The sequence below is a fragment of the Oncorhynchus nerka genome, linkage group LG15, assembly GCF_034236695.1.
Source record: "Oncorhynchus nerka isolate Pitt River linkage group LG15, Oner_Uvic_2.0, whole genome shotgun sequence".
Classification (NCBI taxonomy): domain Eukaryota; kingdom Metazoa; phylum Chordata; class Actinopteri; order Salmoniformes; family Salmonidae; genus Oncorhynchus; species Oncorhynchus nerka.
Window position 1 is genome coordinate 60,371,650 of NC_088410.1, and position 23,548 is coordinate 60,395,197.

Genomic DNA, 23,548 nt, shown 5'->3' on the forward strand with positions numbered 1-23,548 from the left:
GATGATAATGATCGCTAATATATATGATGCCATTCAATTTTTATTTGATGATGGCTCATTCTAGCCTGGTGGAATCAGTCTGATCGCTAAGTTCACCATCCTTTTTCACTTCGCTTATATGTCTGGGATTTCTCATCTTCGAGTCTGTGTCTGTAATGGGGCATTATTCAAAACTAACTTGTCAGCGATTGGATCACCTTCAACCAATCAGAGGATGGCCTAATTCAAAGCAAAGTTTGACTGAGATGGTTTTTGTCCAAAACCCACCCACTGTTTCTGAGAGGATGCTGATTGGACTGTCAATTTTCTGGCTTATTCCAAATTCACATCTTTTGGATTAAGCAGCGATCCGACTGTATCCACTAGGCTCATTCAAGTTCAACTTAGCTCTGTTACAGTATGTCAGTTATTATCAAGTTGAAGTGATTTGAGATGGGCTCTTATTTTGGGAGAGTGACTCACATGAACACAACATGAGGACACAAGGACTTGAATGTATAGGGCATCTTGTCGAAGTTTTACCTGAGAAGTTATGCATGGAGTTTGTATTTTCTGCCTTGTGTAGAATGTTGGCTATTGTGAACTTAACAAGGATATACAGTGCCTTCGGAAAGTATTCAAACCCCTTGACTTTTTCCAAATGTTGTTATGTTACAGCCTTATTCTAAAATTGATTAAATTGTTTTCATCAATCTACACACAATACCCCATAATGAAAAAGCAAAAACAGGTTTTTAGAAATGTTATCTAATTTGTACAATAAAATAAAATAAATATCACATTTACCTAAGTATTGAGATCCTTTACTCAGTACTTTGTTGAAGCACCTTTGGCAGCGATTACAGCCTCAAGTCTTCTTGGGTGTCATACAAGCTTGGCACACCTGTATTTGGGGAGTTTCTCCCATTCTTCTCTGCAGATCCTCTCAAACTCTGTCAGGTTGGATGGGGAGCGTTGCTGAACAGCTATTTTCAGGTCTCTCCAAAGATGTTCGATCGGGTTCAAGTCTGGCTGGGCCACTCAAGGACGTTCAGAAACTTGTCCCTAAGCCATTCTTTCATTATCTTGGCTGTGTGCTTAGGGTCATTGTCCCGTTGGAAGGTGAATCTTCGCCCCATTCTGAGGTCCTGAGCGCTCTGGGGCAGGTTTTCATCAAAGATCTCTCTGTACTTTGCTCTGTTCATCTTTGCCTCGATCCTGACTAGTCTCCCAGTCCCTGCCGCTGAAAAACATCCCCATAGCGTGATGCTGCCACCACCATGCTTCACCATAGGGATGGTGCTAGGTTTCTTCTAGACAAGACGCTTTTTATTCAGGCCAAAGAGTTCAATCTTGGTTTCACCAGACCAGAGAATCGTATTTCTCATGGTCTGAGTCTTTAGGTGCCTTTTGGCAAACACCAAGCGGGCTGTCTTGTGCCTTTTACTGAGGAGTGGCTTCCGCCTGGCTTCCGATTGGTGGAGTGCTGCAGAGGTGGTTGTCCTTCTGGAAGGTTCTCCTATCTCCACAGAGGAACTCTGAAGCTCTGTCAGTGACCATCAGGTTCTTGGTCAACTCCCTGACTAAGACCCTTCTCCCCTAATTGCTCAGTTTGCCGGGTGGCCAACTCTAGGAAGAGTCTTGGTGGTTCCAAACTTCTTCCATTTAAGAATATTGGAGGCCACTGTGTTCTTGGGGACCTTCAATGGTGCAGATCTGTGCCTCAACACAATCCTGTCTTGGAGCTCTACGGACAATTCCTTCAATTCCTTCAACCTCATGGCTGGGTTTTTGCTCTGACATGCACTGTCAACTGTGGGACCTTATATAGACAGGTGTGTGCCTTTCCAAATCATGTCCAATCAATTGAATTTACCACAAGTGGACTCCCCAAGTTGTAGAAACATCTCAAGGATGATCAATGAAAACAGGATGCAACTGAGCTCAATTTCTAGTCTCAAAGCAAAGGGTCTGAATACTTATGTAAATAAGCTATTTCTATTTTTTTTTTATGATATATTTGCAAACATGTCTAAAAACCTGTTAAAGCTTTTTCATTGTGGTCAAGGGGGTTAACTGCCTACCGTGGTCCATGTTGAAATGTCCTCTCTGTGTTGTTTATGGCTATATTGCATGTCTCAACTTGCAGCTGTGAGCTTGTCACTTGGACAATCAAGAGTGATGCAATCCTTCACCGCACTGCTGTGTGTAGTGCCTTGCAGCCAGAGGCCGTGCAGTTGCCATACCAGGCAGTGATGCAACCAGTCAGGTTGCACTCGATGGTGCAGCTGTAGAACCTTTTGAGGATCTGAGGACCCAAGCCAAATCTTTTCAGTCCCCAGAGGGGGAATAGGTTTTGTCGTGCCCTCTTCACGACTGTCTTGGTGTGCTTGGACCATGTTAGTGGAACTTGAAACTCTCGACCTGCTCCACTACAGCCCCATCGATGAGACTGGGGGCGTGCTTGGTCCTCCTTTTCCTGTAGTCCACACTCGTTTCCTTTGTCTTGATCACGTTGAGGGAGAGGTTGTTGTCCTGGCACCACACGGCCAGGTCTCTGACCTCCACCCTATAGTCTGTCTCGTTGTTGACGGTGATCAGGCCTACCACTATTGTGTCATCGGCAAACTTAATGATGGGGTTGGAGTCGTTCCTGGCCATGCAGTCATGAGTGAACAGGGAGTACAGGAAGGGACTGAGCACGCACACCTGTGGGGCCCCCGTGTTGAGGATCAGCTTGGCGGATGTGTTGTTACCTACCCTTACCACCTGGGGTAGCGTCCCGTCAGGAAGTCCAGGATCCATTTGCAGAGGGAAGTGTTTAGTCCCAGGGTCCTTAGCTTAGTGATGAGCTTTGAGGGTACTATGGTGTTGAACGCTGAGCTGTAGTAAATTAAAAGCATTCTCACATAGGTGTTAATTTTGTCCAGGTGTGAAAGGGCAGTGTGGAGTGCAATAGAGATTGCATCATCTGTGGATATGTTGTGGCGGTATGCAAATTGGAGTGAGTCTAGGGTTTCTAATGATGTTGATGTGAGCCATGACCAGCCTTTCAAAGCACTTCGTAGCTACAGACGTGAGTGCCACGGATCGGAAGTAATTTAGGCAGGTTACCTTCGTGTTCTTGGGCAAAGGAACTATGGTGTTCTGTTTGAAACATGTTGGTATTACAGACTCAGACAGGGAGAGGTTGAAAATGTCAGTGAAGACACTTGCCAGTTGGTCAGCGCATGCTCGGAGTACACATCTTGGTAATCCGTCTGGCCCTGCAGCCCTTTCCGGACTAATGTTGACCTGTTTAAAGGTCTTACTCACATCGGCTGCGGAGAGCGTGCTCACACAGTCGTCCAGAACAGCTGATGCTCTCATGCATTTTTCAGTGTTAACTGCATCGAAGCGAGCATAGAAGTTATTTAGCTCGTCTGGTAGGCTCGTGTCACTGGGCAGCTCTCGGCTGTGCGTCCTTTTGTAGTCTGTAATAGTTTGCAAGCCCTTCCACATCCGACTTAGTACGATTCGATCATTTTGCCTGTTTGATGGTTCGTTGGAGGACATAGCGGGATTTCTTATAAGCTTCCGGGTTAGAGTCCCGCAGATCTTCCCTTTTGCTCAGTGCGGATGTTGCCTGTAATTCATGGCTTCTGGTTTGGGGTATGTACCTACAGTGACTGTGGGGATGACGTCATTGAAGCACTTATTGATGAAGCCAGTGACTGATGTGGTGTACTCCTTAATGGCATCGGAAAAATCCCGGAACATATTCCAGTCTGTGCTAGCAAAACAGTCTTGTAGTTTAGCATCTGCTTTGTCTGACCACTTTTTTATTGACTGAGTCACTGGTGCTTCCTGCTTTAATTGTAGCTTGTAGGTAGGAATCAGGAGGATATAATTCTGATCAGATTTGCCAAATGGGAGGCAAGGGAGAGCTTTGTTTGTGTCTCTGTGTGTGGAGTAAAGGTGGTCTCGAGTTGTTTTTTCCCTCTGGTTGCACACTTAACATGCTGGTAGAACTGAGGTAAAACGGATTTAAGTTTACCTGCTTTAAAGTTCCCGGCCACTAGAAGCACCACCTCTGGATGAGCGTTTTGCTGTTTGCTTATGGCCATATACAGCTCATTGAGTGCGGTCTTAGTGCCAGCATCGGTTTGTGGTGGTAAATGGACAGGTACGAAGAATATAGTAGATAGTGTGGTCTACAGCTTATCATGAGATACTCTACCTCAGGCGAGCAAAACCTCAAGGTTTCTTTAGATATCGTGCACCAGCTGGTGTTTACAAATATACATAGACCGTATCTTACCAGAGGCTGCTATTCAATTCTGCCGATACAGTGTGTAACCCGCCAGCTGTATGTTATTCATGTCGTTGTTCAGCCACGACTCAGTGAAATAAGATATTACCGTTTTTAATGTCCCGTTGGTCGGATATATGTGCTTGTAGTTTGTCCACTTTATTATCTAGCAATTGTACGTTGGCCAATAGTACCAATGACAAAGTCAGATTAGCCACTCGTCGCCAGATCCTTACAAAGGCACCCAAATCTCCTTCCGCGAAATCTCTGTCTCCTTCTCCTGTAAATGACTGGGATGAGGGCCTGTTTGGGTGTCTGGATTAAATCTCTCTCGTCCGACTCTTTAAAGAAAAATTCATTGTCCAGTTCAAGGTGAGTAATCTCTGTTCTGATGTCCAGAAGCTCTTTTCGGCATAAGAGACGGTAGCAGCAACATTATGTACAAAATAAATACAAAAAAATACAACAACAAAAAAACAATATAGCATGGTTGGTTTTAAGAGCCCATAAAACACAGCCATCCCCCTCCGGCGCCATTATCTAGGTTTGGCATAGCCTACAGAAACAAAACAACAAAATGTAATCTATTCCATCTTTGCTAAATGTTTAGGTGTTTGCGGTCCACATTGTATGAAGCCTTATTGTATGGCTTCAATTTGGAAATATATTGTTAAATATAACATTCACACTGGCTAGGCCTACTGTAAATTGCATTATGTCTGAGCCATAGACATGCCAAATGTTGTTAATAAACTAGATTAAATTCACCATTGATAAGGCTTATAATCAAAAATCTAAACAAAACTAAACAGCAGCAGCTAAGCTGTGTCTAATTACAGTTGCAGGCACCATCATTGCTTCCCGTGGATATATAAAGGTAGACCATATGGAGTCTTTTACACACGTCCAAAATAATAAAATAAAAAAATAGTGATAAATGGGATGTCTGCTCACTATTTTGCTGCTCCCAAACTTGATCGTTTAATAACGTTTTGGGGATTTCACATGTATTTTCAACGCAGTCTTTACGAGCGAAATCCTTTATTGATTGGCTGCTATTTGGCGAATGCATTGGTCAGCTGTTGATATGGCAGTATAGGAGGACTGAATAGTTTAGATGAGCGTGTGTCTTTGGTAATCGTACCAGGTGCACTCTTTGAAAATGGGCATGGATAGCCTACTTGAACAAGCTAAATTAATTATGCAGGTATGTAAATTGTGAATCATAAAAAAGCATGAAGGCAAAAAAAACTCTTATTTGAAGGCACTCTCAGCGGACCATTTAAAACCTCTTTATTCATAGTCGACTTGGTTTATGCATGGCCAGGATTAAAATACACACCTATCCGAAGCTGCTAAACCAGCCTTAATTAAGGGGAAAGGTAGGCTATTCATGTAATGAAATGGGAGGGAAATATTGTTTTATGTTTCTAAATACGAGATTCACTGGCGCAAAAGGCACATTTCTCGTTCCATATGGACTGTGCGTCAAAATCCATGCGTTACCGTTAAGACCTGCTTTTGGTGGGTCTTAAAATTTCCCTTCAGCGCTGCATGAAATTGTCACTTTTGCCCTTGTTTTTAAGAACACACCTCAAATATTGCCACCCCTCCCATGTTTGACACTTGTGCCTCCTTAGCGGCAGCCAAAAATAGAGCCTGTGGTGTTAAGGAAGAGTAATTTGATTTGAATTGACCGCGTTACCGCTTCTTCCAGGTGACATGAAGGTCTGTATTTACACCGTGTTGTCTCACTACGGGTGTTCCACAGGGCTAGGTACTACACACATTCTCTGTGCACATGTTTGGGTGGAGAAGGGACAAACCTAAAACAACATGCGAGTGGAGCAGAGAGGGTTTATATGGGCCTGTGGAACCAAGTTTTAGAATCTGTTTAAGGACATTAGCTACTTCTCTACAGTGACATTACTACAAGAATCTAAGACCATCGGTTTTGCTGCTTGCATTTTACGCCTGCCTGTGTATTGCATGAGCATTAGAGTCCTAGTCGTTGTTTTGCACATCGTGTATTTTACATTTACATTTGAGTCATTATCTTATCCAGAGTGACTTACAGTAGCAATTAGGATTAAATGCCTTGATCAAGGACACATCAACAGATTTTTCATCTAGTCAGCTCGGGGTTCAAACCAGTGACCGTTTGGTTATTGGCCCAAAGCTGTTAACCGCTAGGCTACCTGCTGCCCTGTATGTTTTTGCACTGAGAAGAATGGACGTTTGCTAAGTGTTTTCAATCACCCAGCATGCTTACACACTGCAGTCTAGCACGTGTGAAATAGACTGCCTCGGAAAAGAGTGTAATGGAATGCAGTCGAGTGGAGTGCCGTTTGACTTTTGCGATGAGCCGGCCTGGCCTGAAGGATTGTGCTTTCTGGTGTTTCGTGCCTGGCTCTGCAGCACAACCCATATGTGCGTTGTCATGGGAGGTATGGGGAAGCACCACCATGCCCCCCCCCTTACTTCATTCTACCCAACTCTGTAGCTCAAGTCGGTTATCCGCCGCACCAAAGAGACGCCCAACGTGCACCCCATGTACCGAGACGGGCATGTGTTAAGGCGTAAACTGGGTCCTGTCATCTTCACCAAGAGCAGTTCCCAGGACTGTCTCATCGCAGAGCTGCAGGGCAAGCTGGGAATCGAACGCGCCGTTGAGCGCAGACGCAAGAAGCAGTCAGACGACTGGCTCACTGAGGGGGTCATCGTCATGAACAACCCGCAGCGCATGCGGGAAGACAGGGCCTCGCCGGTGGTGGACAAGGTACAGAGATGTGGCCGGAGCCCATTCTAAGTCATCTCATTGGGCCAAATTTGGACCGACTAGTTGTAGAGCAATACAGCACCTTCCAGTAGCGTGTTTCTTGATTAGTGCTGTTATTCTAGAGTAACGTTATCAAGGCAATGTTCTATACCACACAGATGGACTATGACTAGCGAACAGTTTCTCAACCGTATTCTTCTGTAACCACTTGTTGATGTTTTTTTGCTCCACCTGAGGCTTTCTATTTCCTGTGGTTTAATTTCACTCATTATTGATGTCTCTCTTGCTCTCTGTCTCTTCCCACACCCAGATCATCATCCCTCCTGACTCGCCTGTCCCTCAGAGAAAAGTCATCCCGCCTCCACAGTCCCCCCCGGCGCCCAAAAAGCAAACCCCTGTCAAGCAGACCCCTCCGCCCCTGCCTCCTCCCCCACCCCCTCGCCCCTCCCAGGGTACCCACCCCTCCCCCGCCATGCACCCCTTCCCCCCACCTGTGGTGCATCAGCCCACCCCTCCCTGGATGCCGACCCCCAGAGAGCCCACCCCTCCATCCAGGGAACCTGCCCCGCCCAAAACGCCCAGCCCCCCGCCCAAGTCTGTCACCCCGCCCCCTCCGCCCAAGGTCTTTGTGTCTGTTGGCTGCCAGACTGAGTACGATCCCATCTTCCCACCAATGGAGGCATGGAAAACTCAATCCACCTTGTTCATTTATCCTTCTGTTTTCTCTATTTCTCCCGTTCTCTCTTTGGCCTAATCTGCCTCTCACCTCTTTCTTTTCTCACTATCACCAACTTTATTCTCTTTTTCGTCGTTTGTATTGAGTCATCTGTCTGAGTGTCAAAACCAAAACTCTTCACTGTGTGTGTGTGTGTGTGTGTGTGTGTGTGTGTGTGTGTGTGTGTGTGTGTTGAGAAAACAGATGTATTTTGGGCCCTATCTCTAGCCACTTCTCCACCAAGAGTCCAGGAGAGGGGTTGTGATAAGGAAGGAGCTCTTTAAGGATGTGTGAAATCCATTCTGTAGAGATGAGAGTATGACATCCAGGCTGGCGAGTGAACCGTCTCGGGTTTTTGGAGAATGGCACCAACTTGGGCCATGTTGTTCCTTGAAATCAGTATCGGGTGGTTGGTGGGGAACAGACATCATGGCTCTCTCCTTGATATTACAGCCACACTGTCCTGATATCTGTCATGACGCTGGAATGGTTCCCACCTCCCAGAGGACTTGCCTCCACCAGAGGCACTTCAGACCTAACTTTTGACTGTTTAACTTGCCAAGCCCAAATCTGAACAGGTTGAAATAACTTGACTCGTGATTTAGCTGACTGCATAGTGTTCTGTTAAGACACTGTTATTATATGCCACTATTTCTCTTCGTACCTAATCTCATTTTCTCCCTACCTCTTTCTCTTTAACAAACACATCCAGGTCCAAACCAAGTTGGTATTTGATTTTACTCCAGATGGAAGGGTGGTTGTTTAGTGAGGGTTGCCTTTCGTTGGTGAAATTTGCCTGTACGTGACTGTTAGTCCCTGTGTGTGTGTGTGCGTTTATGTGCGTGTTTATGTGTGTGTGTGTGCGTTTATGTGCGTGTTTATGTGTGTGTGTGTGTGTGTGCACGTTTTTTGTAAGCAGTAGGCCCACTGACAGGCTATTTTTTCCCTCTGTGGAATTTGACTGGGTCAGGAAGCTCCAATGACCAAACCCATTTGAGAAGTGTAGTTCCCTCCCACCTTGCTTCTGCCCATCAACAACCCACAGACAATCAATAGGCTCTATAGGTAGCTAATAAGCAGCGTTACTCTTGGAGACAGTAGTTGGACTGCAGTGCTTTATGTAATGTCAGCTTTTATGCGATGAGCCGAACATGTTCTTTCTAGCCTGGCATGCATGCCAGCGGCATTCTCCATTTCAGCCATTAAAAAGACTGATTTCTGTGGCGGGTCACATAAGGCCAGGGAGAGTGTGTTCTGTTTCGTCAAGAATAATTACTGTTGTGTCTATGAAGACTCAGTTCAAACCAAAAGACTTGATCCCAGGGGAGCAATTATGTTCAGATGTAATCAGCAGAGTTGTTGAAGAGAGACTCTTCTACGCTTTAATGGGGTTTTCTGTGAGTTGAGCAGAACATGAGTTGGGAAGGGATCTCTATTTGTGGAACTGTGTTGTTTGCGTGTGTACGTTTCTATATGCGAGTGTTAGTGTGTCTGCTTATTGTCTGCGTGTGTGTTTCTGTGCATCTGTTTCTTTCTCTGACATGTCTGTCTGTGTGTGACCCATCCACAGATTCTGGCCCAGGGGAAGAGCTTGCCCAAGGCTCCCCCCAAACAGGCCAACAAGCTGGACAACATGCTGGGAAGCCTCCAGTCAGACCTCCATAAACTGGGCGTCCAGACTGTGGCCAAGGGAGTGTGTGGGGCCTGCAACAAGCCCATAGTTGGACAGGTGACCTTACGCACACACACACACACACACACACAAACAGGCCATATTCACACACTTACATGCACCCTTTACTGTGCTTATTACATCCATTTTTTGGTCCCCGTTGAATTTATTCCTAGATCCATTTTGACGGTCAATACCACAGTAGGTGTGAATAATGTGCTCATGATTAGATTGAGCTGCCTACATATAATCAATGTTGGCTGGTAATGGAAATAAGGTTAAGTACTTTGTCCACCATAGGAAGGTCACTGTTCCACAGTGAGGACTGAATCTGAACTGGAGATATGCACCATTAACCGGTGGAAATCAATCATACATTGATGTCAATGGGACATTAGCATAGTCATACGCACATCTCTGATTAGGATTCACCCCTGGGGGCGCGTATTCGTGAAGACTCCTAGTAGGAGAGCTGATCCAGGATCAGGGGTCTTTTAGATCATAATGATTACATTTACATGGACAAGGGGTTACGTGTTCCTAGTCTGAGGCGGTTTATGAATGCCCTTCCACATTCACAAAATCTTAGGTCGAGGCTCCTAGTTTAGATTTGTGATGCGTCTTTCTTGTGCCCTCCCTGTGCCCAGGTGGTGACCGCCATGGGGCGCACGTGGCACCCGGAGCACTTTGTGTGTACCCACTGTCAAGAGGAGATCGGTTCCAGGAACTTCTTTGAGCGGGACGGAGCGCCTTACTGTGAGAAGGACTACCACAACCTGTTCTCCCCACGCTGCCACTACTGTAACGGACCTATCCTGGACGTTAGTATTACACACACACACACACACACATTATGCCACCTTGAATCCCACAGACCCAGCTTTGAGCCACCCGTCATCTCTGTGTCTGTCTCACTCCGCACGTCAACACTCACTCATTTTCTTGCTCTGACACACTGCAGCATGTGTATGAGTCACTGCACACATGAACACACACACACACACACGTGCGCGCGCACACACACACTGCCTGGGGTGAGGCACCGCAGCAAAAGGGGAGAGCGACTGGACTTTGGCCTCGGGATCGGTCAAATTAGTCCCGGTGGAGACGAGCTTCCTCATTGGTCCAGTTGTTGTGTGTTCATATAACTCCTTTATCTCTCCTTTCTTTCTATTTCTCTCTCTTGTCACGCTACTATGTCCACTGTCGTCAGCCTCGCTAGTGCTGCCATCTGTTGGATATAAAATAAATGGGTAAAAGGCCTAAAACCTTGATTTTAGGAATTCAATCTGCTGCTAACTGGCCTCAGATTAAGGACTGACTCTCGTGTTAACTTCGAAAGGGGGGGGGGGGGGGTTCCAGGGAGGGACTTCTTCAGACGGACAACTCTCCCAACAAATCACTAGGCAGACATGCCAGAACGTCGCGGTTTGGGCGATTTGCAGGCAAAAGCTTTGCGGTGGTTTTAGTGAAGGGGGGGCCAACAAGCAGATAAGACAGCGACGTAGTTCCTCTATCATCATAGCTTTCACCTGGATTCACCTGGTCAGTCTATGTCATGGAAAAGGCAGGTGTTCTTAATGGCTTGTATACTCGGTGTATGCTAACTGCATCTAGGGAAAAATATTTATCTTTTTTTGCCCCCTACAGAAAGTGGTGACTGCACTGGACAGGAACTGGCATCCAGAACACTTCTTCTGTGCTCAGTGTGGAGCTTTCTTTGGTCCAGAGGGTAAGCTCTCTCTCTCTCTCTCTCTCCTCTGTTCCTTTCTCTCTAGCGTCTCTTCTTTTGCTCTCTTGTCTCCTCTGTCTCTCTTCTCTCCTCCTCTCCACTTTTCTCTCTCTCTCTGTTGTCTTAAGGCGGTGTCCTTCTCTGCCCATCCTCCACAGGCTTCCATGAGAAGGATGGGAAGGCGTACTGTCGGAAGGACTACTTTGACATGTTTGCACCCAAATGTGGAGGCTGTGCCCGCGCCATCCTGGAGAACTACATATCAGCCCTCAACTCCCTCTGGCACCCCGAGTGCTTCGTCTGCAGGGTAAGTGGGTGTGTGCTGTGGTGCTATTCTAAGCGCATTATCCCGCATCTACCTATGGTGAGACATACAGGTAACGGCCAAAATAAATGAAACGCCAACATAGGCCACCACGAGCCGCCGGCTTGACATAGATTCTACAAGTGTCTGGAACTCTATTGGAGGGATGCGACACTATTCTTCCACGACAAATGCCATCATTTGTTGTTTTGTTGATGGTGGCGCCGCTCCAGAATCTCCCATAAGTGTTCAATGGGGTTGAGATCTGGTGACTGAGACGGACATGGCATATGATTTACATAGTTTTCATGCTCATCAAACCATTTAGTGACTGCTCGTGCCCTGTGGATGGGGGCGTTGTCATCCTGGAAGAGGCCACTCCCATCAGGATAGAAATGATTCACCATAGGTTGAAGGTGATCACTCAGAATGTCTGTGTTATTGGCATTTACCTTGCCCTCTAAGGGGTTGAACAGACCTAAACCAAGTCCTGAAAATGCACCCCACCCCATAAGAGCCGCCAGAAACCTTATTTACTTGTGAGTTTCCTTTATTTTGGCAGTTACCTGTAGCTTCCATAGCTTTCATACAGTTCTTGGGGAAAAAAGGGTATTTAGAAAAACAGTATAGAAAGCCTTGATTGCCTCAGCCATTTTGTGACAACCTCCTTTCCTTCTCTTCCCACCTTTGTGCATTACAGGAGTGCTTCACCCCCTTTATAAATGGGAGCTTCTTTGAGCACGAGGGCCAGCCCTACTGCGAGGGCCACTACCACGAGCGCCGCGGCTCTCTCTGCTCGGGCTGTCAGAAGCCCATCACGGGCCGCTGCATCACAGCCATGGCCAAGAAGTTCCACCCCGAGCACTTTGTCTGTGCCTTCTGCCTTAAGCAGCTCAATAAGGGCACCTTCAAGGAGCAGAATGACAAGCCATACTGCCAGGGCTGCTTCATCAAGCTCTTCAACTAGGGAGCTAACCCACTCCCCAGCTGTGTGTGTGTGTGTGTGTGTCTGCGTTTGTGCACATTCGTGTGTGCATGCTTTGTCCCAATTCTCTACGGTTCAGCCCTAAGTGTGCACTTGCACCCTTCATGAATTTAAAAGGAAATGACAGGTGTATGAAATACTGTGGAAACTCCAGCCCATGCCTACACCAATCCAATGCTTTAAAATGTGTGGGGAGGAGTACACAGGAAGAGAATCGGGGACACGTGCGTGTCAAAAGGTGAAGGCTTGGATAGAAGGCCGTCGGTGGCTATGATGAGAGGAAGCAGAGAGTTTTCCCTTACTGTGCATGTAGCAGAGATGAGACTGGCCATTAGAAAAGCTCCCATACAGTCACCTGGAGGTTACTGCAGACAGGACTCAATGCTCAACAGAGCCTTCAGGGCCGTGGGGTTGACATTTCAAGAGTTCCAGAAAGCATGAGGTTTAAAGCGAGCCCAAAGAGATTTTTGTCAATGTAAAACGAGCAAGAGAAGCCATTTTTGTGTGAGAGGCGGTTTTATGTTCTGTTCGATTTATTTTCCTGTCCTAATAATGGTAGACTGCGTTATCATGTGACCGACGTGTGGAGGTCAGGTTATGGGGTCCTGGGATGGGTTTAGACAGGTGTTCAGGCAGTACTTAGTACACATAGAATGTTGTTGACATTCACTAGGCAGCGTTTTGCCTATTAGTCCAAAATATGCAGTATGTCGGTGCCATTGCAAATGCACACCTTATGAACTGTCTCTTGATCTCAAACGCAAACACACACACAGACACACACACTTTATACTCTGAGAAGAGGAAAAGCTCTCGTCTCCTCTTTCCCTCCTCCCTTTCTCTTCACTTCTCTGTGAGACCAGTTCAAACACTTGGTGCTCACTCAACTCAATCATAGAGTCCTCTCTCTGTGGCCTTTTTGGGGTCATTTTACAGCCTGGTATGGTCACGATATCAGGGTCCTATTTTTGTACACTTTTCCTATGGAAATGTTCATATACTAACAAGGACAGCTCAGCGGCATAGATTTAGTAGATCCGTTTTCCTTTTCGCTTCATTTGTCCAATGGAACTGTACAAAACTCTCAAATGTGTTTGTGCCAAACGAGACACGTTGTTCAGACACACATACTCACACTCTTTCTCCAGATTTACTGCTCTTTTCGATGTGCTATGGACTCTCCGTTTCTATTTTCTGTAGATCAGCCTTTGCGCCACCGATCTCATATGAATTCTCATTCATGTAATCTGATTTTAAAAGAACGTGCATTTGAATGTTGTCTTTCCCTTGATGTGGACAGAGGATGGCGGTGTTTGGGTGAGTGTTGGCAACCTCTCATTTCGGAGGCACTCTGCTCGTCCCTTACTTTCCATCCGCTTTGGGTAGGGAGGCAGCTCTTAGCCTGGCAACCAAACTGAGCACAGCGTTCTTCAGTCTGGTGTGACCAGGCTAGGATTCTCCCTTTCTATAAGGAAACAGGACAAAATACTAGAGCATGTTGATTTGAAACAACATGTTAATTGTGTGTATTTGATTTGCTACTGTATTCGCCCACACATTTATCCAAGTCTTAAAATGAATAATTCAGAGTGAATGGGGAGTGCTTTTCTTGGGGCAATGTTTTGTTGTACATTTAGCTACTGACAATGTGTGTGTTTTCCCTCAGATACTTAAAAAGTAACTAATAGAGGGGTCCTTTTAATGTACGGGGGGAGGATTGGTTTTTAACCTCACTGCTTATTGACTTATTGAGCAACACACATTCTGCAATACAAGTTGTGTAGAGGTTTTTGTCAGCATTTTCTGCATAATTTCATTACAATCACAATATTAAATTGACTTTAACATACTTGGTTTAGTGGCATGGAGCAGTATTGTCACTGTATGATTTTGAGCTCTGTAGCTCACACTGATATGCAAAGAGCTGGCTCTATGGACAAGGACATAAATGGACCCTAATACACACACACACACACTGGGTTCGTTTCCAGGCAACAGGGACCTTTCTAACCATGGGTCCCTGAAATGCCCTCAGAGTCACATGGTAATCTGTACACACAGATCTGCAGTCAGTACCTAGTCTGTTTCCCAAATGACACCCTATTCCCCATAAAGTCTACTGCTTTTGACTAGGGCCCATAGGGCTCTGGTCAAAAGTAGTGCCCTATATAGGGAATAGGGTGCCATTTGGGATGCACATGGTAATCTGTACACACAGATCTGCAGTCAGTACCTAGTCTGTTTCCCAAATGACACCCTATTCCCTATAAAGTCTACTGCTTTTGACTAGGGCCCATAGGGCTCTGGTCAAAAGTAGTGCCCTATATAGGGAATAGGGTGCCATTTGGGATGCACAACAAGTCAATAATGGCATCCAAATATCCTCGTTACCTGATCACAAATCACTGCAGTGGGTCAGGTTTGAGCATTTGTTTTTGATATGTACGTAATTGATTTACTTATTTCATCATTCACTGTTTATTTTTTTCAAGTGTCCTTGTAATGTTGCATATTTGAATCATTGTGAAGCAGGTGATTTTAACTTTCCACATGTTGCTTATATTTTTATGCTAAATGTTTGTTTTTTATGGTTTTCAACCCAGTTGTCATCACTTGGCATGTTGGTTGTGGTATAAATACACACATACGTTTCATTTGAATTTCTTAATGCTTTGAAAGAATAAAGATAATTGTGCTAGTGCCAAATTTTCAATGCAATGTCTTTAACACTGTTGAGGTATATGGCGCACGTCCAAGTCCTTGCTGCGATCGGATTGGTGAAGCCATTTTGGATGTCGTAGAACAACATTGGCTGGATTAGCCAGTGCCATGGGGTGCATCTCAAACATCTAAATTGGCTTCCTCTACTTATTTCCTCCATTTGTGTTGATGTGAAAGTACTGGACAGGTGAAAGCAAACCCCTTGAATACAACCTCAATATAGCTTACAGTGAAGTGTACATTAAGAAGAGACAAATAGGGAAGCCATTTTAGACTATTGAGATGCACCTCTGGGTTTTGGGTGTCAGTAAAAGAGAGGCAAATAACTTAGAGGGGGCAAACTGAGGATGTCCTCAGCACAGTATAGTCGGCAGTTTAAAGGTGTATAGTAATTGTTGCTTTAAAATTACTACATGTTACTATTGGGTGTTTTTTATGTCTGGCCTCCTCAGGCTCGGGTGCCATTTCTGGTGATGTTTGGAACGGTTTTGTTTCTTCACCCGCTGAGACGGTTTTTAAAGCACTTTCAGCCTTGCTATGCCATAGATTCCTTGAGCTTCTCGAGTAGTGCAACTGTGTTGACATGAACATGATGAGAGGGGCATTTCAGAGGGGCATTTCACCTAGCCTGGTTAATGAGGAATGCTGCTAACATAATATTCTAATTTAATTTTGAAATTCATAGACTGAGGTGTAACAGAAGAAGGGTTAGTACCACTTCATATTGACCCTGTTTTAAGTCAGGCTCTCTTTCTAAGCCATTAAATCCTAAATTGTTCAAGTTAGTGTGCCAAATAATGTATCAAGCTCAATGAAATATCCCTCTGATAGCCTTTATAGCCATGCTTTGGAGACCGGAGACACAGACAATGAAAACAAGTGTAAGTGCTGCCAGGGTGCCTGAATTTAGCCCTGGACAGTTACAGTTTAAAGTTGAATGAGTTCCTCAATCAAGGGGAAATTACTGGAAAGATTTCTTGAGAGTAGCCATGACCACAGGTTTAGGCACCAGCCCAAATGTAATGCAACAAATGGAGCCCTTTAAAGAGAGGCTTGAGAGCATGTTACTTTGGTGTATCTCTAGACACCCTATGTAAGTTTTTTTTTTTTTTTTTTAAATTTATCTACACCCTATGTAAATCATCAGGGATTGTAATTATTATTAGTTATTTCTACATGTATTCATCCTATTACATTTCTTTGCTTTAGTTCTATGCTCTCTCTGTTGACTCAGAAATCCCAGACCTAAGTGGGAAGCAACCCGTCTGACTACTCTCAAAGCCTTTTTATTTTATTGTTTACAAGTGAACCTTGTCATTTAATCCCCTTAATTTATCTGAAAGGAACTATTTTACCCCAATACTCCTGAGTGGTGCAGTGGTCTAAGGCTCTGCATCGCAGTGCTAGAGGCGTCACTACAGACCCTGGTTCGATCCCTTGCTGTATCACAACCAGCTCTGATCGGGAGTGCCCATAGGGTGGCGCACAATTGGCCCAGCGTCATACGGGTTTGTCCGGGGTAGGCTGTCATTGTAAATAAGAATTTGTTCTTAACTGACTTGCCTAGTTAATTTTTTAAAAAGTGGTTTTGTTTTTTCCTTTCCTCTTTCCTGTTTTATTTGCCCATGTACCTCTGTTGTCATGTTTTATGGGATGGCTATATGGTACCTGATTGCTGATCATTTTTAATTCAATGTGATTGATGCCAATAAATAAATAGTTTATTTCTGACATTCATTGTTTTTGTCTCAACGACTATGCACACAAGACACACAATGAATTCTCACAGTTAAGACTATGAGCCGATAGGTTGCTTTTTTTTCTTTTGATCTTGACAAACTCACGTCCCCAATCTAGTCTGCATTTCCTGCTTTACTCGTTCTGGAAATCCACAGCCGGCGTGGCTGCTTTCAGGCGGCATAAAACGATCGCACCCACGGTTAGCATCCGACAAAAAGATTGACACAGCTGGCCAATCATGTCTGTGGACCATTGTTGTCGTAGTGGATTGTGATTGGCTGTTAACGCTGTATATTACTTGTGCGCTTCCTTATGTAGCTCTCTTTCTTTCACGCGTCCTTGGTAAGAGGTAAGGAGTTTTCATGGGCTTGATTCTTTATGTAGGATTACACGTTAAAATGTGTTTCGCTGTATTATTTGATAAAATACTTTGATTACGTTGAACTACAGTACTGTGATAATGTCACAAGATCAATAGGATTACTTATTTAAATGTGTTTTTCATCTGTGCGGCCTATTCGGCACACTGCCACCATGTGCTACCATTATTTCCGTGACATTTTAGCTAGCTAAACTTGCTTCTAACCCATAATGGTACAACATTTTCACCTTAAAGACACTTCCAATAACATGTCTTAACTAGTTATCTAGCTATATGTATGTAGCCTACGTTTTATATTTGCTACGTCAGCTAGCTACAAGTTAAAGCTAGTCCTATTTTGCAGTGTATTAGCGCTAGTTAGGTGAGTAACGATAGTGACTGCTAGCAAGTGGCTACTTACTGTGATTGTAACGTTGTGGCCCTGATACCTGTCTAAAATAGTTCTCTTTTCCATAGAAAATCTTGTCTTTAAACCAGCTGTTTAAGCGATCCTTCGAAGCACTGCAAAGATGCCGAGGGAAGACAGGACCACGTGGAAGTCCAACTATTTTATGAAAATCATCGTACGTTGAAATAACTGACACTTTTGATGCACGGAAGTGTGTAAACTATGGAACGCCGTTAAGGTCTTTGCGTGTCAGAGGCACGTTAAATAAGCTTGTTGACCAATCAGGACCGGTATGACTGCACGTCACATAATAATTTTACGGAACTATTACACGTTGATTACATTTACTCGTATTTCCTATGTCACAACGATTAGTCGATACGTATGCTATGATGCAGTTGTCTCGCGCATTTACAGTGCTGGTCATACAAAAAAGCTAGGTAACTTATGGATGCCAGCAATGTTTTTCTCAAAAAACATAGCGAAATTACATCTGTTTCAGTAGCTATTGTTTTAACTAGCTAACTATACAGCTAGGTGTCATCTAAAATAGCCACAATTTATAAGACAGTATTTATTTGCTCTGTTGGACTCGTCTATTTGAAGCTAGCCATAATAGTGGAATTTACGTTTAGCCTTCAAAATAAGTATGCCATTGACAGTGGTACAAATAGTAGAATTATGCCATAATTGCTAAACAGGGTTGGAATGTTATAGAAAATCAACAAACTAATCTGAAATCACTATACTTTAGAATTGCATTGGGAACATACTTATTGAACTCTACAGGCTTACCTATGAGTGTGGCTCAATGACATGGTGTCAGTCTACTCAGTGACACCCAGAGAACATTAGTGTGGTAGCTCTTATTGCGGGAATCTGGAATTACTGATTTGAGCCACATTTATTGTCAACCCATGTGTATTGAACACTATTCCAGAGGGAAAACAATACTACGTGGATGTTTGAGTCTTAACTGAAGATGATGGGGGGCAAGTCTTGGTTAATTGAGTAGACTGATACACCATTTCTTGATCCCAATCCTTACCCTAAAGCAGTGCAATATGAATGTCAATACACACAATAGGCTGACTGGGGAAGGGATTTCACAGTCCTTTGCCCAAGCGAAAACTAGCTACCCCAGAAGCTGTGGTCCAACACAGTACAATTTGTTTGATGTGTCAAAACTAAAAGCTTTTTTTGACACGCAAAGACTCAAAACGGCATTCCATAATAAACCGTTTGATTGACCATGTACAACGCAGGATAAGTTACAGTGCATTTTGTTCAGTACTGCTCTGTCGTTCCCCCTGCACACAGAAACCTGTCTCCTCGCTATCCCGGTCTGCCTCCATCCCACGGTTGACGGGGACGCATGGTCTCAGACACTTTTGTACAGGCGTTGTAGCCAACTGAATAAAGCTTTTGCAGTCTTGTTATCCCATGGTAGTGGGTTTACATTTCCTCAAGCAGTGAAATTTAGAAGTTGTGTTTTACTTTTCTTTTTGCAGCAATTGCTGGATGACTATCCCAAATGTTTCATTGTCGGCGCCGACAATGTGGGCTCCAAGCAGATGCAGGCCATCCGCCTGTCCTTGCGTGGGAAGGCTGTGGTTCTCATGGGTAAAAACACCATGATGCGCAAAGCCATCCGCGGCCACCTGGAGAACAACCCCGCCCTGGAGAAGTAAGTTCACAGCAAACACATTTTGGCCTAAGAGGCTGGCCATGCTCGCATAAGGGACAGCCTGAAGTTGGCCAATAAGATGAGCTTGTTATCAATATAGGTTGCAAACTTTTGCTGCTGTGTGCACGACCCAGTTATCAAAGGCAGCTATTGGGCCCATGGATTGGCTATTTATAAAGCAGGATAAGTTACAGCGCTGCGTGTTCAGTACTGCGCTGTCGTTCCCCCTGCACACAGAAACCTGTCTCCTACTATCCCTGTCTGTCTGCATCCCACAGCTGGCAGGGACGCTTGGTCTCAGACAAGTGTTTTCTCAGTCTTGCTAATCGTGTATCCGTTGGATGGTTTGAGATGTTAAGTGTTGCCGTCTTCACAGGTTGCTGCCTCACATCAAAGGAAATGTGGGCTTTGTCTTCACCAAGGAGGACCTGGCTGAGATCAGGGACATGCTGCTGGCCAATAAGGTGACTGCCGTTTCGGATGCTCTGGTCTAGCAGGGAATTGTCAAGATTTGTCCCAAATGGCACTCTTGTAGCGTACTACTTTTGAACGGGGCACTATATAGGGCAGGGTGCCATTTGGACCAAATACAATATTATTTAGTAATACAATGTAGCAGATCCAGATTTTGGATTATGCTTCAGGATGAGATGGCGACGCAGGATAAGTTACAGTGCAGCTTGTTAAGTGCTGCTCTGTCGTTCCCCCTGCACATATCAACTAGATTCCTACTATCCCTGTCTGTCTGCATCCTACGGCTGACGGGGACGCTTGGTCTCAGACACTGTCCTGTGGATTTTGCTCAGTCTCGTAGGCTGTCATTTGGCATGCATCCATGGGCGGTGCACTTTTTGTTTGAATTGGAGCCATGGCTTGATTGTTCACTGACCTCCAACCCTCTGCCCCTCAGGTGCCAGCTGCTGCCCGTGCCGGTGCTATTGCCCCCTGTGACGTGACTGTGCCAGCCCAGAACACTGGGCTGGGTCCTGAGAAGACTTCCTTCTTCCAGGCCCTGGGCATCACCACCAAGATCTCCAGAGGAACTATTGAAATATTGGTGAGTGTGGCAACTGTATTCATAGTCCTCAGGCAGTATCTCAGCCAGTCTATGCTTAATGGGCTCTACTATAAACTAGTGGGATGGTTGCATTCAGTCATCAAAATAAGAGATTCTTCAGTGATGAGACGATGACGAGTCGGAATTGGACACGATCTGTCTCTGGGGTCACTGGGTCAGGGTCACGTTCTGTGTCTTTGGTTTCAGGTCCCCAGAGCAGTGTGTCTTTTCACTTGAAGACATCGAGGCATTTGTCTGAGAAGGGTTTCTTCTTGATTTGATCAATTATGTTGCTAGGCTTGTGTGGGTGTAATGACCTGTCCTGTAGGATATGTATATAATCATTTATTCTCTAGAAAACAATAAACAGGGTTTCTGAAAATGAAACACTTGTTGACTAATTGTCTGGTTGCTTCATTTCTCCCCACAGAGCGACGTGATGCTCATCAAGCCTGGAGACAAGGTGGGAGCCAGCGAGGCCACGCTCCTCAACATGTTGAACATCTCTCCCTTCTCCTTCGGTCTGCTCATCCAGCAGGTGTATGACAACGGTAGTGTCTACAGCCCTGAGGTGCTCGACATTACTGAGGATGCTCTGCACGCCAGGTTCCTGGAGGTGAGGAAGCATATATGCCTTGTAAAGCCTTGGGTCCATAATCCAAAACCCGTTGTATTGGTGCCTTGGGTAGTGTAGTGCTGTGTCCTATTATGTTGTCATTGGTTCCCCTTCCTCCATGGTCTTCCGTCATATCTAAAGTTATAAAAACGAGTAACACAACCATTGGAAGAGGAATGTAATAGAAGCTGTGAATTTCAGGTCATTTTTTCTGAGGTAGCAGGATAAGTTACAGTGCAGCTTGTTAAGTGCTACTCTGTCGTTCCCCCTGCACACATCAACTTGTTTCCTACTATCCCTGTCTGTCTGCATCCCACGGCTTGCAGGGACGCTTGGTCTCAAACAAATCTTGATGTGTTGAACAGACTTGGGTGAAGTGCTGAAAGTTGCTGTCCTGACAACTTCGTTTCTTTCAGGGTGTTCGTAACATAGCCAGTGTGTGTCTGGAGATCGGATACCCCACTCTGGCCTCTGTCCCTCACACCATCATCAACGGATACAAGAGGGTCCTGGCAGTCGCTGTGGAGACTGACTACTCCTTCCCTCTGGCAGACAAGGTATGTTGGACCACATGGTATTGAAATGGATGACGGGCCAAATACTGGCCCAGTCCACAAACAGTTGCTGTAGGGCTGAAATAATTGTATTAGTAATATGGTTGTAGCTCCACCTTGCCCTCCAGGCTAAGGAATGTTCACCATCGCTTATGCCTATCAAATCCTTTGCTCTAACATTTACATGGGGAATAGGTGCCACCGTTGAGTCCCAGCTGCAGGATAAGTTACAGTGCAGCTTGTTAAGTGCTACTCTGTCGTTCCCCCTGCACACATTAACTAGTTTCCTACTATCCCTGTCTGTCTGCATCCCACGGCTGGCAGGGACGCTTGGTCTCAGACACTAGGTTGCCCATCAGCATGTTTTATCCATAGCTTTCTATATTTTAGTTCACATTGCTTCTCTACCCCCTTTTACTCCCAGGTGAAGGCCTACCTAGCTGACCCCACTGCCTTCGCTGTAGCTGCTCCTGTGGCTGCGGCAGTGACTGCTGCTGCCCCAGCCGCTGCTAAAGAAGAGGCCAAGGAGGAGTCTGAGGAGGGCTCGGACGACGACATGGGCTTTGGCCTGTTTGATTAGACTGCAGTAAACTCCACTCCTATGGTTGCTGACCGAATTCAAGAAGATCATTGAATTTTAAATAAAATCTAGAAAATGAATTCATGTTTGTGTGTATGTTTTACCAATGTTGCTAAATGTAAAGTCAGGTTCTTGGGCCACAACCTGATTGGTGTGGCTGGCACACCTGGATGAGAAGGTTTTTGTCAAGTGTAAGTCTGACACCATGTATTGTTAAAAACCTGTAGTCTTGAACTAGCTGCTTAGCTATTTAGTCTTGTGGACTGGAGGATGTCAATGTTCCCAATAGATGTATATGGGTACAGAAATAAAACCTGTAGTGCCTGTGGGTAGAGTTCTATGATCGGTTCTCATCTTTCTGAACATGTCTTGCACAGGTTGAGAATTGACCTCAGATATTTGGTGTATGGTACAGTGTTCAACCTGAGAAGCAGCATATGATGTGGTGTCTGCCAGAATTAGTACATAAAGGTTGTCTGACCTCTGAGGCCAGAGTTTCGGTTAAAAGGTACGGATTTGTTTTGATACTGCACTTTAACTGACGCCTGGTCCAAATATTGATTTCCGAATGGCCAAAAGTCAGATTTTGAAAGTTCGTACCACTTTAGTCAGCACTTGTGCACAACATGACACATTCAAGTGGTACGGTCTATGTATAGTGAAACAATGCAACTTAGTTGCCATGTGAAAGGGAATCAACATGAAACTATTTTCTTGTGGTGCTATGGTCATACATTTGCAGGAGGAGGTGCAGCTGGGTCAGTCATTCTGCTACTGTACTTTTAGGGTCCAATGGTATTTGTTGATTCTAATGTTTAAAGTCATCTTGATTTTCTCATGATTTGGTTGGGTCTAATTGTGTTGCTGTCCTCGGGCTCTGGGGTCTGTAGTCCCCATACCAGCTGGTTTAAGGGATTTTTCTCATGGTTATGTCTAGGTGAGGGCTTTATGAAAGTTGAGAATCTCTTATAGGTGGTTGTAGGATTTAATTGTTTCTGGATTTTTATGAGCATGTATCGTATTTCTGCATGCTGTACATGATGTTTGTGCAGAGCCTCAATTTTGTGAATTCTTGGTGAGTGGACCCCAGACCTCACAGAGGGCAATGGGCTCTAACTGCATGGCCTAAAGACATTCAAGTAATTTTAGCCAGATCCTAATTGGGATGTCAAGTTTGAATTTTGATGGTGTAAAAATGCCATGGCCTTTAATCAGATCGTTCACAGCTTCGTAGAAGTTACCTGTGATGCTGAGGTAGGTATCATTTTTATGTGTGCTCTAGAGCAACGGCATCTAAGTGGAATTTGTACATGTGCTGCTGTAGGCGCTTCTTGGTTAGGGACAGAAGCACCAGATCACCTGCAAT

At 44.9% G+C, this 23,548-nt stretch overlaps 1 protein-coding gene, 5 non-coding genes and 1 pseudogene across 6 annotated transcripts; all 7 read left to right on the forward strand.

Annotated features, from left to right (window-relative positions):
* LOC115143005 (paxillin-like) overlaps positions 1-16,909 on the forward strand; it is a 47,311-nt pseudogene extending 30,402 nt beyond the window's left edge.
* Positions 16,910-17,181: 272 nt separating this feature from the next.
* LOC115143007 (large ribosomal subunit protein uL10) lies at positions 17,182-22,262 on the forward strand. Its single transcript, XM_029682961.2, has 8 exons — positions 17,182-17,267; positions 17,757-17,863; positions 19,200-19,375; positions 19,752-19,839; positions 20,286-20,432; positions 20,863-21,048; positions 21,465-21,605; positions 22,027-22,262. The coding sequence occupies exons 2-8, from the start codon at positions 17,810-17,812 to the stop codon at positions 22,180-22,182; spliced, it is 948 nt and encodes a 315-aa protein (XP_029538821.1). The 5' UTR covers positions 17,182-17,267; positions 17,757-17,809; the 3' UTR covers positions 22,183-22,262.
* Positions 19,552-19,680, forward strand: LOC115143813 (small nucleolar RNA SNORA63). Its single transcript, XR_003865710.2, has one exon. It is a non-coding gene; the product is annotated as a small nucleolar RNA SNORA63 (small nucleolar RNA).
* On the forward strand, positions 20,032-20,160 carry LOC115143814 (small nucleolar RNA SNORA63). Its single transcript, XR_003865711.1, has one exon. It is a non-coding gene; the product is annotated as a small nucleolar RNA SNORA63 (small nucleolar RNA).
* Positions 20,548-20,696, forward strand: LOC115143810 (small nucleolar RNA SNORD15). The gene has a single exon (XR_003865707.1). It is a non-coding gene; the product is annotated as a small nucleolar RNA SNORD15 (small nucleolar RNA).
* Positions 21,266-21,394, forward strand: LOC115143816 (small nucleolar RNA SNORA63). The gene has a single exon (XR_003865713.1). It is a non-coding gene; the product is annotated as a small nucleolar RNA SNORA63 (small nucleolar RNA).
* On the forward strand, positions 21,818-21,946 carry LOC115143815 (small nucleolar RNA SNORA63). The gene has a single exon (XR_003865712.1). It is a non-coding gene; the product is annotated as a small nucleolar RNA SNORA63 (small nucleolar RNA).
* Positions 22,263-23,548: the final 1,286 nt, after the last annotated feature.